General features: G+C 44.3%; 1 protein-coding gene across 5 annotated transcripts in view; it reads left to right on the forward strand.

The window, feature by feature from the left end:
* The window catches only part of LOC146830407 (microtubule-actin cross-linking factor 1, isoforms 6/7-like), a 456,496-nt gene that overhangs the window by 202,978 nt on the left and 235,780 nt on the right, over positions 1-17,738 (forward strand). For all 5 annotated transcript variants that reach the window (XM_085604595.1, XM_085604596.1, XM_085604592.1 and 2 more), the window contains 3 exons: positions 7,959-8,185; positions 8,811-8,933; positions 9,581-9,682. In XM_085604595.1, coding sequence (XP_085460721.1) covers positions 7,959-8,185; positions 8,811-8,933; positions 9,581-9,682 — 452 coding nt within the window. The remainder of the gene's footprint in view (positions 1-7,958; positions 8,186-8,810; positions 8,934-9,580; positions 9,683-17,738) is intronic.

Here is a 17,738-nt window from a genome sequence, read left to right on the forward strand (position 1 = left end):
CACAGGATTGAGGGCATCTTCCCCCCGCTCGAGACACCCTCGCAGGCCTCTCTCTCCCAGTTCTGTGTGGCAGCATTTAGCTGACAATGATCGGTTGTGTCGCGACCTCTAGTGCATTTGCCCCACACCTCAGACTACTATTATGAGGATGCCAACCTTGAATCGAAGTCAGTCGGGGTGCGACAACTTCCGAATTCACCTTTGTGGGTCCCGCTTGCATTCCCTGGACTCCCCCCAAGGCACAATTGTTGACACTCTCGTAGTCTGAATATCCTAACTTGACTAAGAACTTGTCTCATATGAGCCTCAGGCAGCTCTTGATCCCCTCACTTCCCCCTTTCCCAACTAACTCCATCCCCAACCAAACCTGGTTCTCCTAGACCAGCAACATTCTACACCACAACCTAAGGCAACCCCTCACCACCTTGCCTCCACCCAACACTATGACCAATTGTTTTCACACATCTGGATTCTAAACTAGAAGAGATTTCACTGAAGCTTCTTCAGCTCAAGGCAGAAATATAAAGCCTCACAAACATCACCCCAGAACTGGTGATCACCAGAGGCCCAACAGGTCTCTGATTAACTTTTATAGTACTCACACCCAAGCTGATAACTCATGCTCTAGGCTTTCTTTCCACCTCTCTTCCTCTCCTCATCAGAGATGGAGAACCAGATATTTTTTACCTCATCCTCACACATGAGTTCGATCTAGTCATCTCTACCGAAACATGGCTAAAGGATGCTTATGCTTCTATACTGTACTTAGTAGTCCCCCCTAGTCACAACAACATTAGACCTAACAGACCTGGTGGTTGGGTCGCCTACATCTACCTTTACATTCTCTCTGTGGAACAGCCACTCTCTCCGCTTGCAAATACCTATGCATTGATATTGCAAGGAACAACAGACTCATTTGGAAACTTCACGCGATCTACCATTCACCGGGAGACAACCTACCATTCATCGAACAAATCGGGAAGTCCTCACAATCAACACTGGCCATCAAGATACCCAGATCTTCATTGGAGACTTCATCCTACACTGGAATGACCTGAATGACCCTTCAGTGAACACCTTTAAAACCTTTCTAGCAGACCTCAATCTGATCTAAATTTGTGACTGCCCTTCACACAACAAGAGAGAGAACTTGAACCTAATTATTGTGAAAGTGGACAACATCTAACTCAAATCTATCATGCCTTTCACTGAACAGATCAATACCTTATCACCTTCCTCATCATAGATGTTGTGAGTACTAAAAAGGCTCAACTAAAGAAACCTAAACAATAGAAAAGGAGTTTGTGGAACATAAACCTTAATGATCTGATTTCCATTAGCAACAGCATTGTTCCCCCTTAGGTGGATGTGGTAGGTTCTAGATGTCCACGTCCTCACAGATCACTTCAATACTTCAATTATCAACATCCAAGACTCGATTGTGCCCTTACAACTAAAAAGAATGTCCACCAAAGACTCTAAACCGAGGTTCAATGACAGCCTAAATGCAGAAAGACACAATCTGAGACTAGCTGATTTAGTATGAAGATTCACTCTGTCCATCGAACACCTAAATTGCTTAAGATCAGTGAGGAGCACCTATCCTAAATTAAATCAGACTTTAGAACCCAACTAGACTTAGCCAGAAACTGTTCTGAAAAATTCTTCTACACTTGTCAAACAATAATCTAACAATCAACCTAATCATTCTTCGATGGGTTCAATAGGCTACCAAACTGTGAGGATTTTTCCTGCTCCTTCCTGGGAAAGTCAGAAATAGTCAAAAATGATCTTCGGACAGCAAGAGTGCCCATTCCACTTATACCACATATCAACACCCTCCTTCATGGATTGCTGAGCCTCCTGGTCTCCCAGGGCACCCCCCCCTCCCCCAAAAAACAACGCTTCTTGAAATTCATTCCCAACCCGTAGTGAAAGCGACGCTGACCACATTCTTACAGCGCTGCAACCTTCAAACCACTTCAACGACCTGCTACCATCGAATATCTTCAGGGAGAACAAATCTTCTATTCTCCCACTTTTACCAAGATAATAAATGCCTTGCTTTGTCAAGGCACTGTGCCGGACTGTCTAAAAGTAGGGCAGGTAACCCCTATTCTGAGAAATCCCACTTCAGATCGCTCAGAACTAAACATTTCTGCCCAATCTTCAACAATCCCACTTTGGCGAAGCTCCTTGAAAATGTCTCCAGGTCAAACTTTTCAACCATATAGAACAATTCCAACTTCTAGAACAAGATCAAATGCTTCCATCAAGGCCACAACACTGAATTAGCTCTCGCACAAATAGTGGATGACTTGATAAAAGTGTTAGATAAGACCGAATCTTGCCTTCCAATTCTGCTAGACTTATCGTCTGCGTTCAATACGGTTAAGCATGACTGTCTACTTGATTTACTTGCATGCAGGATGGGATTTTCAAGGTCCATCTTAAATTTGTTCACCTCATTTCTCTACAACGGAACCCAAAGAATCCAGTTTAACCAGTCCCTGTCGAATGCCACACTGGTCATGTTAGCGATCACACAGGGGTCCTATCTTTCACCGACACTCTTCAACCGATTCATGGTACGTCTAGCTGAGAGTTTGAAATTCTCCAACATTCATTATCACATGTATGCTGATGACACCCAATTGTACCTGAAAAACTGTTCCCCAGAAAATATGAGGTCCCTCAACACAACTCTACAAAATACGCAAAACTGGCAACCACCTCCAACTAAATTCTATCAAACAGAATTCCTCCTAATCGTCCCACCCAAACACATGCTCTAGATAGATTTATGGATGAAGCATTTATCTGTTCACAACTGCTCACCATGCATTATAGATTCTACGAGATCTCTGGGAATAACACTTCACAAGAACCTGAACATGCAGGACCACATCAGTACTGCTATCAAAGGAGCGAAATACCATATGAACATTTTAAGGAAATTAAAACCCTTCCTCCCCCCCCCTGACCACTTGAAACCAGCAGTCCAAGCCCTAGTTATTCCCAGTTTGGAATATAGAAGTGCAACGCTTTATGGCCTTCCTGGATCCAAGTTGGTGCCTCTAAGGACCTCTCTTAACAATGAGGCTAGGCTCATCACAGGAACAAGACGAAACAAACACATCTACCTGGATTAAAATCCCTAAACTGGCTCCCATATAAGACACGGATACAACAAAAAATTCCTTGCCTGACCTATAAAGTGCTACACTACAACACCCCAAGGTACGTGGCACAAAAACTAGAATTATCTGGTGGGTGCAGATCCTCTAGGAGCACCAGCACCTTATTGCTGATACCACAGAAATTCCATAAAAAGAAAACTTGCAACAGTACCTTTTCTGGAATTGCCCCAAGAATTTGGAACTCCCTACCGCCCGAAATCAGACTGATCCTTTCAACTGCATTTTTCAAAAAAATAAGTTTAAAATACTACTTATGAACACATTTCTGCTCTAGGTCACACAATTTGAATCTAGATTTTCACCCATGATTATTTCTGGATTGTTGGATCATGTTTATTGTCCGGTTGAATTGTTCTATGGAAGTAACTTTCCTCAATTTGTGACCTTCACATTCTGTACCTCTCTTGATTGTTATTGTTTGTACTTTTGCTTCTTATTTCCTATCATCTGCAAAGCGCTCTGATACTCTCACTGGTCATGTTTGTGCTATATAAAACTTTATAAATATATAAAATAAAAAATAAAAAATGTGTGGACGTTAGCCTTTCTCCATTAGGGCCTGGAGAAATATTTAAAACATTGTTTTTCAGCCAATAAGGAAGGCTACCTTGGGCATTTGCTTCAGATTACATTAAAAAAGAGTAATAAATATATTTAAAAATTCAGGCAAATTAACTGGGTTTGTGGTATTTGACTGTTTGCATCTTTCATAAACCCTTTTTAAAAGGAGAAAGATGAAAGAGGAGAGGACAGTGTATCCCCATAGGATGTCATTATGTAGATGTGAAAAGAGCGCCTGCGCCTTTAAGGGCTCATTGCCCACCAGTACACCATTGTGCCCAGCAGGTGGCAGTTACCTCAGTTCTTTCTTCCGGGTCCTGGTGTCAAGATCTTGGAGCACTGAGCTTGGCCTTTTTCGCTGTTTTTTCTCAGAAATATCACTAGGAAATGTTTTACAACTACTTCACTCATCAGATTTTATCAGTGCCTGTGTTTTTCTGACATTTTTGGACAGAAAAAGAAAATTCAATTGTCAAATAAAATGCCATCTTTATTTGACAAGTGTCCTGCTTGTGGAAGAAAGAAGGCTAAGTCAGACCCTCATGACCTCTGTAACATCTGCCATCCTGAATGTCACATTCCTGACGGGTATTCACTCTGCAGGAACTTTTCCAAGCGCACCCTGAAGGAAAGAGAAGATTTGCCTCCATGGGACAGAGGAGAGACACAGATAGCAGCAGCCTGGGCAAGACAATAGTGGTATCCGGAACTGTTACAAATGTTCTTGAAACCACACAGGAGGCAGCCACCCAATCTACTAAAAAGACTTAAAGGACAAGTCCAACATCCAAACTTGACTTTGCTGAATTTGGCAGCATGGCTATGAGATCTGACGGTATGGACATTTAAATCTTCCTTCTGCCTGCAGGAAGATTTTACAAGAGGCTAAATGCCCTTCGATAAAATCTTGTTATTCCGTTACGTGGAAATATTTCTGTTCATGATGCTAAAGAAATGGTCACAATCCTATTGCTTGTCTCCTACACTTTGCATAGTATATGTTTCAGTTTGCATCCATTAAAGTATAACTGGCATCTGTCATAGTATATAGGTGATCCCCAGATCAGATTTTATTTTTGAAGGTTCCACCAATGAAAGACTTCTTGGAGGGACACAAAGTATATCCGCCCGTTTGTAGGCCATCTCTTCCATGGTAAATGAAACTATTTCTTTTGTAATTAATGGATCCTCCATTTGAACCTATTCACAAGGCTACATTCCAGCACCTTTCATGGGAAGCAGCCTTCATTGTTACCATCAACTCTGCTTGAAGAGTGAGCGACATGCCCGCTCTGTCTTCCAGTGTATTGATGAGGACACATTTTTTTCTCCCAAAGATGATGTCTAGATCAATCAGATCATTACGTTACCAATGTTCCTCCCATGCTCCCGTACTTGCTGATCAATCCCTTTACTAATTAGATGCAAGAGGGTAATTTGTACCAAGACAAAACTAAAACCTTTACAAAATCCAATTGGCCGTCCATGAATTATGGCCATTTTAAACAGGGTTTAGCAACTGCAGAACGGTCTATTGGTGGATGGATCATTACTTGCATCTCTATCTGATATCATTTAGCAAACAAACCACTCCCAGGGAGACCGCAGGCTCACCCCATAAGGGCTAAGTCAGCTATGACAAAAGGGCTAAGAAATGTTCCTATTTCTAGCATTTGTAAGTCTGCAACTTGGAACTCTCTGTACCCGCTTACTAGACATTATTGCCCAGACTCAGACACTCCGACAGGTGATAGAGTGGGTCAAGAAACACTTTAAAACGTGTTCAAGTGCTCTATGACTCTGCAAACAAAATGCAGTTTTTTTAATCCTCATTTTCATAGTCTAACTACTGACCAACAGCTGCTTTCTCAGATTTAATTTTGAACTCTACTCTATTCAAGCGTTTGTGATTGTCAATTCAATGACGATCCTACGATGCAAAGGAAAGGTTGGTACTTGTAGCTCCAGTTCGGCATCATAGGAATGTTTATTGACCACATAAATTACCTGCCCGTGTCCTGGCTGGATAGAGTTGGGCATTGGGAAATGCGCATTTAGTTTCATTAAAAGGAGCTGGCTGTGGGAGGCAGTGCAGAATGGGTGGCTCCTGGGATCTTAAAGGGACAGGATGTCAAGGTTTTCAATGTAGGCCTATGTGGCTGCATTCTTTCCTTCCTGGTATTAACTTTCAACCCTTTAGCAACAAAGCTGTTGTAATGCGGACATGGAAAGGTGCTTTCCTCAATTCTAAAGATTACATTTAGTAAACTAATCTAATCTGATCTGATGGGCCGACAAAAGGTGCGATCTTATGCACATATCGCTACTGGCACCTGATATTCATTTATGAAGTGAATATCTATGGACACAGTGGGTATGACTTCAATGAAGAGTCCCCTGATACAGATTATGGGTAAATAACCTTTTCTTCTAGTTTTACGTAGTCTTTTTACCGTGATTTGTATTTTTAAGTCTTGGTTTTTGCAATCTATATTTCTGTACTCCAAATTTTTGAGTTTCAGATGTTTCGATTGCCTGTTGTTGTAGTCTGTTTCTTAGTGCATATTTTTGAGTCTCTGTTTTTGTAATTTGTATCTCTTAGAACATATTTTTGAGTTTGAGTCAATGTTTTTCATGCTCCATTTATTATAGAGTTTATTTCTGTATCCCATGTCCTCTTTACTACATGTCACTGTTGGGAGAGAAGCGTTACAACAAACAATTGATGGACGGAATGCTGACAATGCAGACATTATCCCCCAGTCAAGAGATCTGGGTTAAATCCATCGTTCTTTTGCCCACTACACCACCCCAGTTTAGACATGGCCATATGCAAATCAGTCTTGACCCTGTGCCTCATGGGAACAGTCCAGCCCGAACTGCCAAGCCATGTCTTACCTGGACCGGAATCAAGCATCCTAGGACCGGTTTCTGGCTATCAGCCGTCATCAGCCAGGATAGCTTGACTCCAGTGGCGTAGTGAGCACGGGTCCCACGTCTGGGAATACCCATCCCACTTAGGGCGAAAAGCGTTACAACAAACAATTGATGGACGGAATGCTGACAATGCAGACATTCTCCCCCAGTCAAGAGATCTGGGTTAAATCCATCGTTCTTTTGCCCACTACACCACCCCAGTTTAGACATGGCCATACCGCTTTGTTCGCCATAAGTTGGCAGGGTATGCTCAGACGTGAGTCCCTTGCTCACTTTGCCACTGGATTCAAGCAAGCCTGGCTGAAGACGGCTGAAATGCCAGAAACCGGTCCTAGGAAGCTTGTTTCCGGTCCAGGGAAGGCATGGCTTGGCAGTTCGGGCTGGACTGTTCCCATGAGGCACAGGGTCAGACTGATTTGCATATGGCCATGTCTGAACTGGGGTGGCAGAGTGGGCTAAAGAACGGTGATGGATCAAACCCGGATCTGTTGACTGGGCGTGAGTGTTTGATTGGTTCTGATGCTCCGTCCATCACCACCCCCTTTTGTACCGCTTTGTTCGCCATAAGTTGGCAGGGTATGCTCAGACGTGAGTCCCTTGCTCACTTTGCCACTGGATTCAAGCAAGCCTGGCTGAAGACGGCTGAAATGCCAGAAACCGGTCCTAGGAAGCTTGTTTCCGGTCCAGGGAAGGCATGGCTTGGCAGTTCGGGCTGGACTGTTCCCATGAGGCACAGGGTCAGACTGATTTGCATATGGCCATGTCTGAACTGGGGTGGCAGAGTGGGCTAAAGAACGGTGATGGATCAAACCCGGATCTGTTGACTGGGTGTGAGTGTTTGATTGGTTCTGATGCTCCGTCCATCACCACCCCCTTTTGTACCACTGTTGGGAGAGAAGGCTCACCATGTTGGCTCACTGTTACATGCATGTAAAACAGAGTTAGCTTTAGACTTTGGCGGATGGTTAAAATATCATTTCAACCTTTGTGTTTCTGCCTTAGCAGCTTTGTAAACTCTAAACCCATCTTTGGAGCATGAACTTGTTGACAGTCACATTGAAGACCATTACAGCAGGATGTGAAGAGAAACAATTACTGGCAATTGGTGTCAGTGTGTGCATTGTATAAGAACCCTTTTATGTCTTCAGGGATTGAGCTACACAGTGCCTTGTGCAACTGTTATGTGGAGCTTTGAGTCTTAAATAATAATTTATACCCCAGAACTGACCAGGATTAGAAAACTTTATCCTCATTTTTCAGGGGTGCAGGATCGGACACAACAGCTGCAGGATCAGTGGACCAAGCTTCACAATCAGGCCAATGAGAGAGCGTGCTGGCTGAAGAGTCTACTGACCTTAGCTGACCGGTTCTGGCATGGGCTAGCTGACCTCTCAGTCACACTGAGCGACACTCAGCAGATCGTGCTGGAAATGGAGGAGCCAGGACCAGATACTGATTCTATCCGTGCAAGGCTGAACACCATGCAGGTATGGAGAGCATTGGCAATGCACTGAACACTGGTCAGGATAAGACCTGGAGAATGCATACTTGAAATCTAAGTGGTAGGACTGATACTTCTAAAGATAAGTCACACACAAACATTTTTCACCAACATTGTTATTCGAGGAGTAGCCATCTCATCTAACCGAATGTGCCGTATCATGGATAAAAACAAGTGCCCAAAGATATTTCTGAATAGCCCTTTGATGTTTTCAGATTTATTTTTGATTGCAGAATGATTTCCTTTTGTTTGATCTCTGATTGGTTTGTGGATTCCAGAAATCCCATGTATTTGACCATCTTTGTTTTGCTGATGGAGTCCATTATGCTCATTATTGAATGTCTCCGGTAGAGTTGAGTGGAGTAAAGTGACAATGTTCACTAGATGGCCCATTTAGGAACATTATGCCTGGTGCACCTTCATCTACATTTACAGTTGTTTTATAGTACCACTTTGTCTCTGTTCATGCCCATTCTCTCAATAAACATGTTATAGTCACCAGAACTCCTGCTGAGTATCATAAAGTTCATCTACACTCCATGCGAGCCTGCCTTGCCCTTTCCCATTCAGTGAATTACTTACGGTGACCTTGTTTCTGTATCTCCTATAAGGTCCTCCGGGAAGAAATCGACGCTCTTCAGCAGGACCTGGACACACTGGGACTTCTTGGCGTGGAGCTGATATCCTTGTGTGGGGACATGGATAAGCCTGATGTCACCAAGAGCATGGATGATGTGAGTCGGAAGTGGCCACCGTAGCCTAGGTTGGGCAAGAGGATTAGTATAGGACTCCTTGTGCTCTGACACTTCGCCTAAGGGGCTGGGCTCTATTAAATAAGCCACCTACCTAGAACACTCCAAGACATATAGTGGTTGTCATTTTGATTCTTCCAATCTTAGGGCAGTTTGGAGTAAAGAGCATCAGGTAAAAGGAAAAGCCCAGGCCTGGAAACCTGATGGTTATCTTAGACAAGAGCAATGGAAAGCAGACAGATTGGTTGAGATGGGGTGAAGCTGGTTGAAAGTGACTGAACATAATGGAGAAAAATGATCAGAGGGGTGTGTTCAGGGATTCTGACTGTGGATTAGAGCCCAGGCATAAAACAAGAAGAAAGAGAAATTGGTGAAGTATTTTAGAATATAAGAGGCTGGGGAGAAAATTAGGATGGGAGAGTCGGATAAAGGCTGAGGAGAGGGACAGTGGCGCTGAAAGTTTGGGCAAAAGGCCAGAGTGGAGGGTAGAAGAAGTATGTACAATAGAGGGTATTGGACAGAAGAAGAGAGTAAGATGGACAGAGGAGAAACCTTTAGAGGGCAAAGACAAGATGTGTGTATAGTGAAGATCTCAGCTGTCTGCATTTACCCGCTCTCTTTGTTCTCAGCTCTACTCGACCTGGAGCAGCTTGAACAAGTTATGGATAGAGAGATCGAGCAGGATAGAAGAACAGCTTAACGACACCCTGGGCTACCAGGAGGCCATGCAGGTGGGTAAGGCATGACCTGTTCACAAGATACACTTGACTCCATTGTGAGCTCTCCATATGTGTGCCCATTCATTGAGTCATGCCATGTTTTATGTATTGATGTAGCAGGATCCTGAGGGGTTCAGGCCCCCATGGTCCGTTTGGCCACAAACAATGCACACTATGAGGAGTCTATTTCTAAAGGAGTGTGGGGGAAGCATAACCCCACCTGCTCTCGGGCCATACCCCTTCCACATGCCTGCCATTCAACAGCGCATCCGACGGCAACCCCGCATCGTGGCAGATGCCACTTTTGCACAGTGCTCCCTTTCTACATGAACCTCTCCTTAAAGGGGAAGTGGGGTTGGTCCTCCCATAAGCCAAACTTCAGATGAATAACATTTTATGATGCAGATCATCATAAACACTCTCCATAATCCCATGCCCAATACTGTGTCTGTGACTCTTGTACCAAGCCATTGAAAGCTGCTTGCTGAAGTTCTTGCGTTTCCAGGTGAGTTAGAACAAGGTAAGCAGCAACCATTTTCATTCGCACCCGCCTAATGAGTGGATTGGCTCTTCCATGGATTCCGTCCCCAGGGGAGTCCTCAAGGTAAGAAGAATAGGTTTGGAGCTCACATTGCAAGGTACCATATACATGAACTTATATGGAAGTCTACACCAGTGGGAACATCTCTGAATGCCCTTCGGGTTCTTCTAGGCGCCTAGGCTTACAATGAGACCTGTGATGGAAACAGTGACCGGTGGATAATGCCACTCGAGAAGGATTGATAGCAGGTTTCCTCACCATCACTCTGCCATCAGAGAATAGAGTTGCCTCAAAGGGAGCCATCCAACAGCACAAAAATGTCCTCAAACCCTCGGAGGACAAGCCAGGGGTTTAGCTGAGGTTTAAGAAACCCACCCTCCGCCCTCCTGGGTGCTCCCCCACCAGATGGGGTTTGTCTGGCCTCTCGACATTCTTCGGCTTCTACTCCCAGGCAGAACAAGCCCTGGATATTCTCTTACCCAGCCTTCTGGAAAGCAGCCGCAAATATAGACTGGCTGTTCTGATGGCCATATGGACTAAAGTTAGCCTCCCGGACAAGAGGTTCTGGTCACCAGAGGAATGAGTGACCCCCCCACCCCCCATTCCACTTTTCAGAAAGCTTTCTACTTGCAGCTCATGTTTCCCATGTATATTTAGAGATATGAGGGACTCCGTTTTAATTAGCCCCTTCTTTGAGTCCAGATGGTATGGCATCACTATGTGAGCCATGAACACCTGCTTGTCTCTGACCTGCAGTTCTCCTGGGAATGGGGTTTACTGAAGGAATGGGGTGGGCAGATGAGTCCCCGACAAGTGGAGAGGTAAGCAGGATTCGTCTACATGACACTGACCTTCTTAATGAGTGCCATTCTGCTGCCTTTTCTTTGGAGCTCTTGATGACGTTTCTAAGTTAGTCACCGATTGTGCCCATCATGGAGTTCAGGGAGCAGCGGCTTCCCACGGTCTGGTGTCCTGTCCTCTGTATTCCCTACACCGGCATTCATAGCACCACCCTAGTCGATCACACCAACACTGTCCACTACCCTAGTACTCCACACCTGCCTCGCACAGCCACAGCTAGTCCACCACACTAATCCTGTGCCGACCTCTGGTTCTACACACCTGCCTTCTGCACCCGCTAGTCCACCATACCGACTCTGAGCCGGGCTTATGTTTGCCACATCTGCCTTGTGCGCCTCCTGGTCGGCCATACCCGCCCTGTGCAGAAACCTAGTCCGGATCACCGATCCTATGTTGCACCCAATGTCCTATGATCTAATATGATTTGCTCTGAACAGCATCTCTAGGTCCGATAAGCTATACTCACTCATTTGCTTAACTGCTCTAATCTGACTCACATTTAGTACTTGGGCCTCATCTTCTTCCAGGTCATGCACTGCACCTGCCTGCAGGGGGAGCCATGTCCCCGTCTCTACTGCAGTCCAGGCTGCTGCCTGCACAGTCGAAGGCAGACCAGCGCCTTCAAGCAGCCGGAGAATCTCTCACTGAGCTGCCCACATGGCATGGGCGAGTTTGCAGCTGTGATGGGGACAGGGCATTTATTGTGATGGAATGCACTGACCTGGCCTGCCCCCAACTCACCCAGGTAAAGGTGTGCCATGGTGCAAACAAGAGCAGTGTGTCCTATCTGTAATGTGGGCCCTAGTACCAGCACATGTGTTTACCTCAAGCTATTTACTCTTAATCAGAAAATCTTACTCCTTTTGTAAACTCCTTATGCTAATAATAGCCACAGGTGCGGGCCTGTCGATTACAGTTAACAGTAGAACAACATTTTTTGTATTTTACAGTTTTTGCAAACGAATACAGACCGGGAAGCCCTAATCAAAGTCCAATGTCCTGCTGTTGTTTCCTATGGGCTTGTCTTGGAACCCTCCAGTCACCCTTGGTTTAACTTTGGAGCGGTCAGTGAGCAAATATCACAAGAAACTGATCAGTTTCCTTCATTTATACCCCAGGGTGTGCACATCCAAGGTGGTTTATTCACCGTATCCCCTCAGTTTCTTTTTTTCACCGCTTTATTGTCTATCCACAGCTGCTAAACTCAAGCCACACCCGAGCCCCTTGGTTCTCGGTCTCTATTCACAAAGAGGAGCTTCTAACTGCCTCCTTTATTAGAAGGTTTATATTCTGAAATGTTTGCATTTATCCAATGCTTAATTTTTGGCAGTGTTTGCCAGTGCTTGGCACTGGCATTGTTTTGTGAAATTCACCCTAAGGAAGTGCTGTTTGCCTATTTTTTAAATACGCAGAGATTTAAAAATTCAACTTACTTTAAAGAAAATGATAAAAGTAGTAATCCCATTCCAACAGTACAGGGCACAAGGGTACCTGGAATACTCTAAAATGATCCACGTGTATGAGTGGAATCGTTAGTAGGTGGCACTATCGGTGGCATTCAGGCAGTGCTGACTCGCAGCAAGTGGTGCCAGCCAAGGAGGATGCACCAAAAATTACCTGGGGCACCTGACATTTTATTTGGTAAAAAACACTATTGTTTTTATGTATCTATTGATCACACCCACAGCAATCTGTATTTGCGAGGGAAAATTGACCACCCTGGTATTCAGCATCAACATTGGTTGGATTTTAGATGTAGAAGTGGGGTTCATAAATACAGAAAATTTGCTCATATGGTTTAATTACATGTATTTGCCAATTTAGGGTTAGGATCAGGCTGTGAGCAATCGGGAAAGGCCGTACCTGGAAAAGGTAGCTCACCCAGAGACTCTTTGAAATTCGAAGATATTCACAAGAGGTTTTCTGTCCTGGGAACATTTGCGAGACACTGGCAATAGCATTTCGATCATCAGCAAGGGCACGCAGACGGGTTTCTGCACAGGGAAAAATCCTCCTCACGGAGGAACAAAAAACTAAGAGGCAGATTTACCAGCCCCTTGCGTCATTTTTGCACCGCTGTTGCATCACTTTTTGTGACACAACAGCAGTGTAAAAATGCGGCCCATTTACAAGGTGACGCATCTAGGGAGATGCGTCACGTTGTAAAGCCCTGCGTCATATTATACCTGCGTCAGGTATAATGTATGCAGGGTGGACGTTCCCACGCAGGAAAGCCTTGTAAAAGTGATGCAGTGTAATCTACAAGATTTCACTGCGCCACTTCTAGGACGCCACTGCGTCAAAACCTTACACCTGCTTGGAGCAGGCGTAAGGAGTGACGCAGCACAATGAGGCTAGGCCTCTCCATGCATTGCTGGAGTTGTGTCGTGCTTGCAACACGACTCCAGCAATCCGTGACTTTTGCAGCAACAGATGCGTCCACATTTTTTACGCCTCTGTCAATCCTTGCGCCATGGTGGGCCATATTGTAAATATGGCGCATCCATGGTGACCCAAGGGTTTCTCGGGGTCGCACAGGATAAGTGACGCATCTCTAAAGATGCGTCACTTTCTTGTAACTCTCCCCCTAAGTTTAATGTCTGTGGGGCGTTTGCATCAGGTATCGATACGTGCAATTTACCACCTTGTGGAAATTCTGCATTCAGGAACATTAGGCAGGAGTTCAACGGTTGCAGCTTTTGAAGAGTACTGCTGAAATTCTTTTAAAATTCAATAAAAGTTGAACATTTTCTCCCAATATAGGGGTAGTGTTATAGAAGCGAATATCTCATAAGGCCAGTGAGCCAAGGACCAGTATTAAAAGACTGTTATCAAAAATGACCTGCACCCGGACTTTTTGTGAACAGTTTTACATTTTGATTTGTGAACTGTTAAAAGTGGATGTCACAAAATCTCCAGTTGCAGGTGGCGTAGAATAACTTGCCTAATGAATATTAGGCAGGTTGCTTCATGTGACCTCTTGCAATTGACTGGCCACCCGGAAATGGTGGCTTGCAAGGAACAGCAGAGCATTCTCAACTATGAAACCTTTTAAAGCAGCCCGGGTTCCTAAATGAAGCAGACGCTGCCGTGCCTTTAAAACAATATCTCATTTGACAAAACATCAGGGGGAGCAGGGAGTGGTCCCCTGAATCACCGTCTATCACCCTGCGGCTTCTGTCCCGATTTACAAAAGAGGTAAGTTACCGCACCAGCTTTCGCGGTCGGTAACTCATTTCTCTCCAGTATTGAATCTGTCCTAGATTGACATGCTTGAATCATTCCCCATCTGGGACTTCCACTTCGACTAGGAATGATTCAAGTTTGTGAATGTATGAAAGATATCAATACTGGAGAACTACAGTTACAGGTAAGTTACTTATGTTCATCGTTCGCAGCTGCATTTGCATTCACAAGTCATTGATACATCACTCTATAGTTCGGAAATAGGAGGGGAGCGCCCCTTTTACGATGACTCCTCTTTGAGATTCAGAAAGGATCAACAACGTCCATTTACAAGTCGGTAAACATTTGTAAGGGCTTTCGTACATTAACAGAAAGGGTTTTTGGGTTGCAAACCAAGTGATTTTGCAAATCAAAGAGTTTGTCACTGATCTTTAGCCCAATGTCGGTCTTTGGCCCAATGTCTGTTAAATTAGCCTTTTCCTTACTCCAGGCCATTGCGTTAGAGTACTGCGCAGAACTTTGCAACCCATTCCAACATTGGCTTCATAAAAAACCCAAAACGTAATTACCTTTAAATACAGCATTTAAATGCATCTTTTTATTGCTTCGACTTTTGCTACCGACCAAAAATCGACTAGTGATCCACCAGTGTGTGGCAACCTGCAGTTTGTGAAACTCAGGTCTATTTGAACTCAAGGCTGGGACTATCCTCTTCTGCCACTGGAGGGCGCATATGTTCCAAACTAGCCATGGTAGTATGTATATTCTTCCGATCCGTGGAATTTAACCCCTTCGCTGCTAGGCCTTTCCCCTGTGCTAAGGCATTTTTTGGCTATTTGGGGTAGTTTGCGCTTAAGCCCCTGTAACTCTTTGACCACATAAGGTATCCACGCCAAATTTGCGTCCTTTTTTTCCAACATCATGGGGATTCTAAAGGTATCCAGGGTTTGTGGATCCACTTGGCGGGGACCCAGAAATTAGCCAAAATATACCTAATTCTTTTTAAAATTATTTTTAAATGGGAAAAAAGGGCTACAGATGAAACCGTTTTTTCCGTGCAAATGATATTAAAAAATGGGGTTATGGTGCTGAAATCACCATCTTCCCAGCTTTCAGGGACAAGCAGACTTTTGTGAGAAAACTAAAATGTTTTTCACAGTTTTGGTATTTTTTTGGGACATAGCCTATTTTTGCTATTTTTTGTGCTTTCAACCTCTTTCCAGTTTATGGTGGAAATGGGTATGGATACTAGAAAGCTATACATTTGAGAAAAGTAGACACAATTCTGAATTCAACAAGGGGTTATTTGTGTAAATCCTTCAAGGTTTCTTTATAGAAACTAATAGTTAAATATAGGAAAAATTGAAAATGAGTTGAAAAAAAACAGCCATTTGTGTCAACGTTTTCACCTGTAACAACTTATAATTATGACAGCTGTTCGAAAGCAATATACCTTTACATCCGCTGGACCTTTCTGGTTGTGGGGATATATAGGACTTGTAGGTTCACCGAGAACCCGACAAACCCAGAGCCAATAACTGAGCAGCGTCTTGCAAAGTTTTTTCATTATGTACCGGGTATATAGCAATTATTCTGGGAAAATGTATACATGGAGAAATCGGTATGAAAGACACCTTTGTATTTCTGAAATGGGAACAAAATACAGAGTTTAGAAACCATAGATATTTGCACATTTCCGAAATTGGGAGTACCCATACTTGCATGAGAAACATAGGTAATTTTTCAAAATGACTACTTTTTGTACACATTGTCTTTCATTTGGAAGGCAGAAATGCATCGAAAGTCAATAGGTAATAACGGTTGCTCTACAATTCCATGTTACCCTGAGTCTCCCGATAAAAATGTACCTCACTTGTGTGGGTAGACCTAGTGCCCACGACAGGAAACTGCGCAAAACGCAACGTGGACCCACATTTTTGCAGTGAAAAATGACCCTTTTTTTTTTTGCAAAATGCCTAGCTGAAGTTTTTGAACCCTAGCTCTGCCGGCACCTAGGGAAACCTAGCAAACCTATACATTTTTGAAAAGTAGACACCCAGGGAAATCCAGGATGGGGTGACGTGACTGGCTCTCACCAGGTTCTGTTACCCAGAGTCCCTTGCAAACCTAGAAATTTGTCCAAAAACATATTTTCCTCACATTTCTGTGGTGGAAAGTTCTGGAATTTGCGTGGATACACAAAATTCCAGCCACCCCGCGTTCCCCAAAGTCTTCAGAGAAAAATGGAACCTCATTTGTGTGAGTAGGCCTAGTGCCCGCGAGAGGAAACGGCGTAAAACGCAACATGGATTCACCACATTTTCACAGTGAAAAATAACCCTTTTTTTTTTTTTGCAAAGTGCGTAGCTGTAGTTTTTTAACCCTAGCTCTGCCGAAACCTAGGGAAACCTAGCAAACCTATACATTTTTTAAAACTAGACACCCAGGGGAATCCAGGATGGGGTGACTTGACTGGCTCTCACCAGGTTCTGTTACCCAAAATCCCTTGCAAACCTAAAACATTGTAAATAAAAACATAAAAAAACATATTTCTCTCATTTCTGTGGGGGAAAGTTCTGGAATCTTCGTGGATCCACAAAATTCCACTCACCCCGCTTTCCCCAAAGTCTTCCAAGAACTTCCGCAGCAGGGAAGGGCCCAAAACCTATTGAGGCAACATCAAAATTACCCATCACAAACCAACCTGGTTTTGCAAGGTGGGTCCCATGAGTTTTTGGCCCAGGGCTCGGCTGCCATCTAGGGAAAACTACTAAACCCACATATTTCTGGAAACTAGACACCTGAGGGAGTCCAGCGAGGTATGATTTGCGTGGGTCCCCCAACATTCTCCTACCCAGAATGCCCTGCAAACCTCAAATTTTGCTGCAAAACCCCCCACTTTTTTCTTAAATTTCTGTGGGGGAAAGTTCTGGAATCTGCGTGGATCCACAAATTTTCATCCACCCAACGTTCCCCCAGGTCTCCCGATAAAAATGGTACCTCACTCGCGTGGGTGGATCAAGGATCCGCGACAGGCAAGGGGCTAAAACCTTTTGAGACCATATCAAAATTACCTATCACAAACCAACCTGGTTTTGCAAGGGGGTCTCATGAGTTTTTGGCCCGGGGCTCGGCAGACATCTAGGGAAATCTACCAAACCCACACATTTCTGGAAACTAGACACCCGGAGGAGTCCAGCGATGTATGGCTTTTGTGGGTCCCCCAACATTCTCCTACCCAGAATCCCCTGCAAACCTCAAATTTTGCTGAAACCCCCCCATTTTTTCTTACATTTCTGTGTGGGAAAGTTCTGGAATCTCCGTGGATCCACAAATTTCCTTCCACCCAGCGTTCCCCCAGGTCTTCCGATAAAAATGGCACCTCACTTGTGTGGGTAGGCATAGTGGCTGCAACAGGAAATGGTCCAAATCGTACAGTGGCCATCTTGGGAAAGTACCAAACCCAAACATTTCTGAAAA

Source organism: Triturus cristatus, chromosome 5_1 (assembly GCF_964204655.1).
Source record: "Triturus cristatus chromosome 5_1, aTriCri1.1, whole genome shotgun sequence".
NCBI lineage: Eukaryota > Metazoa > Chordata > Amphibia > Caudata > Salamandridae > Triturus > Triturus cristatus.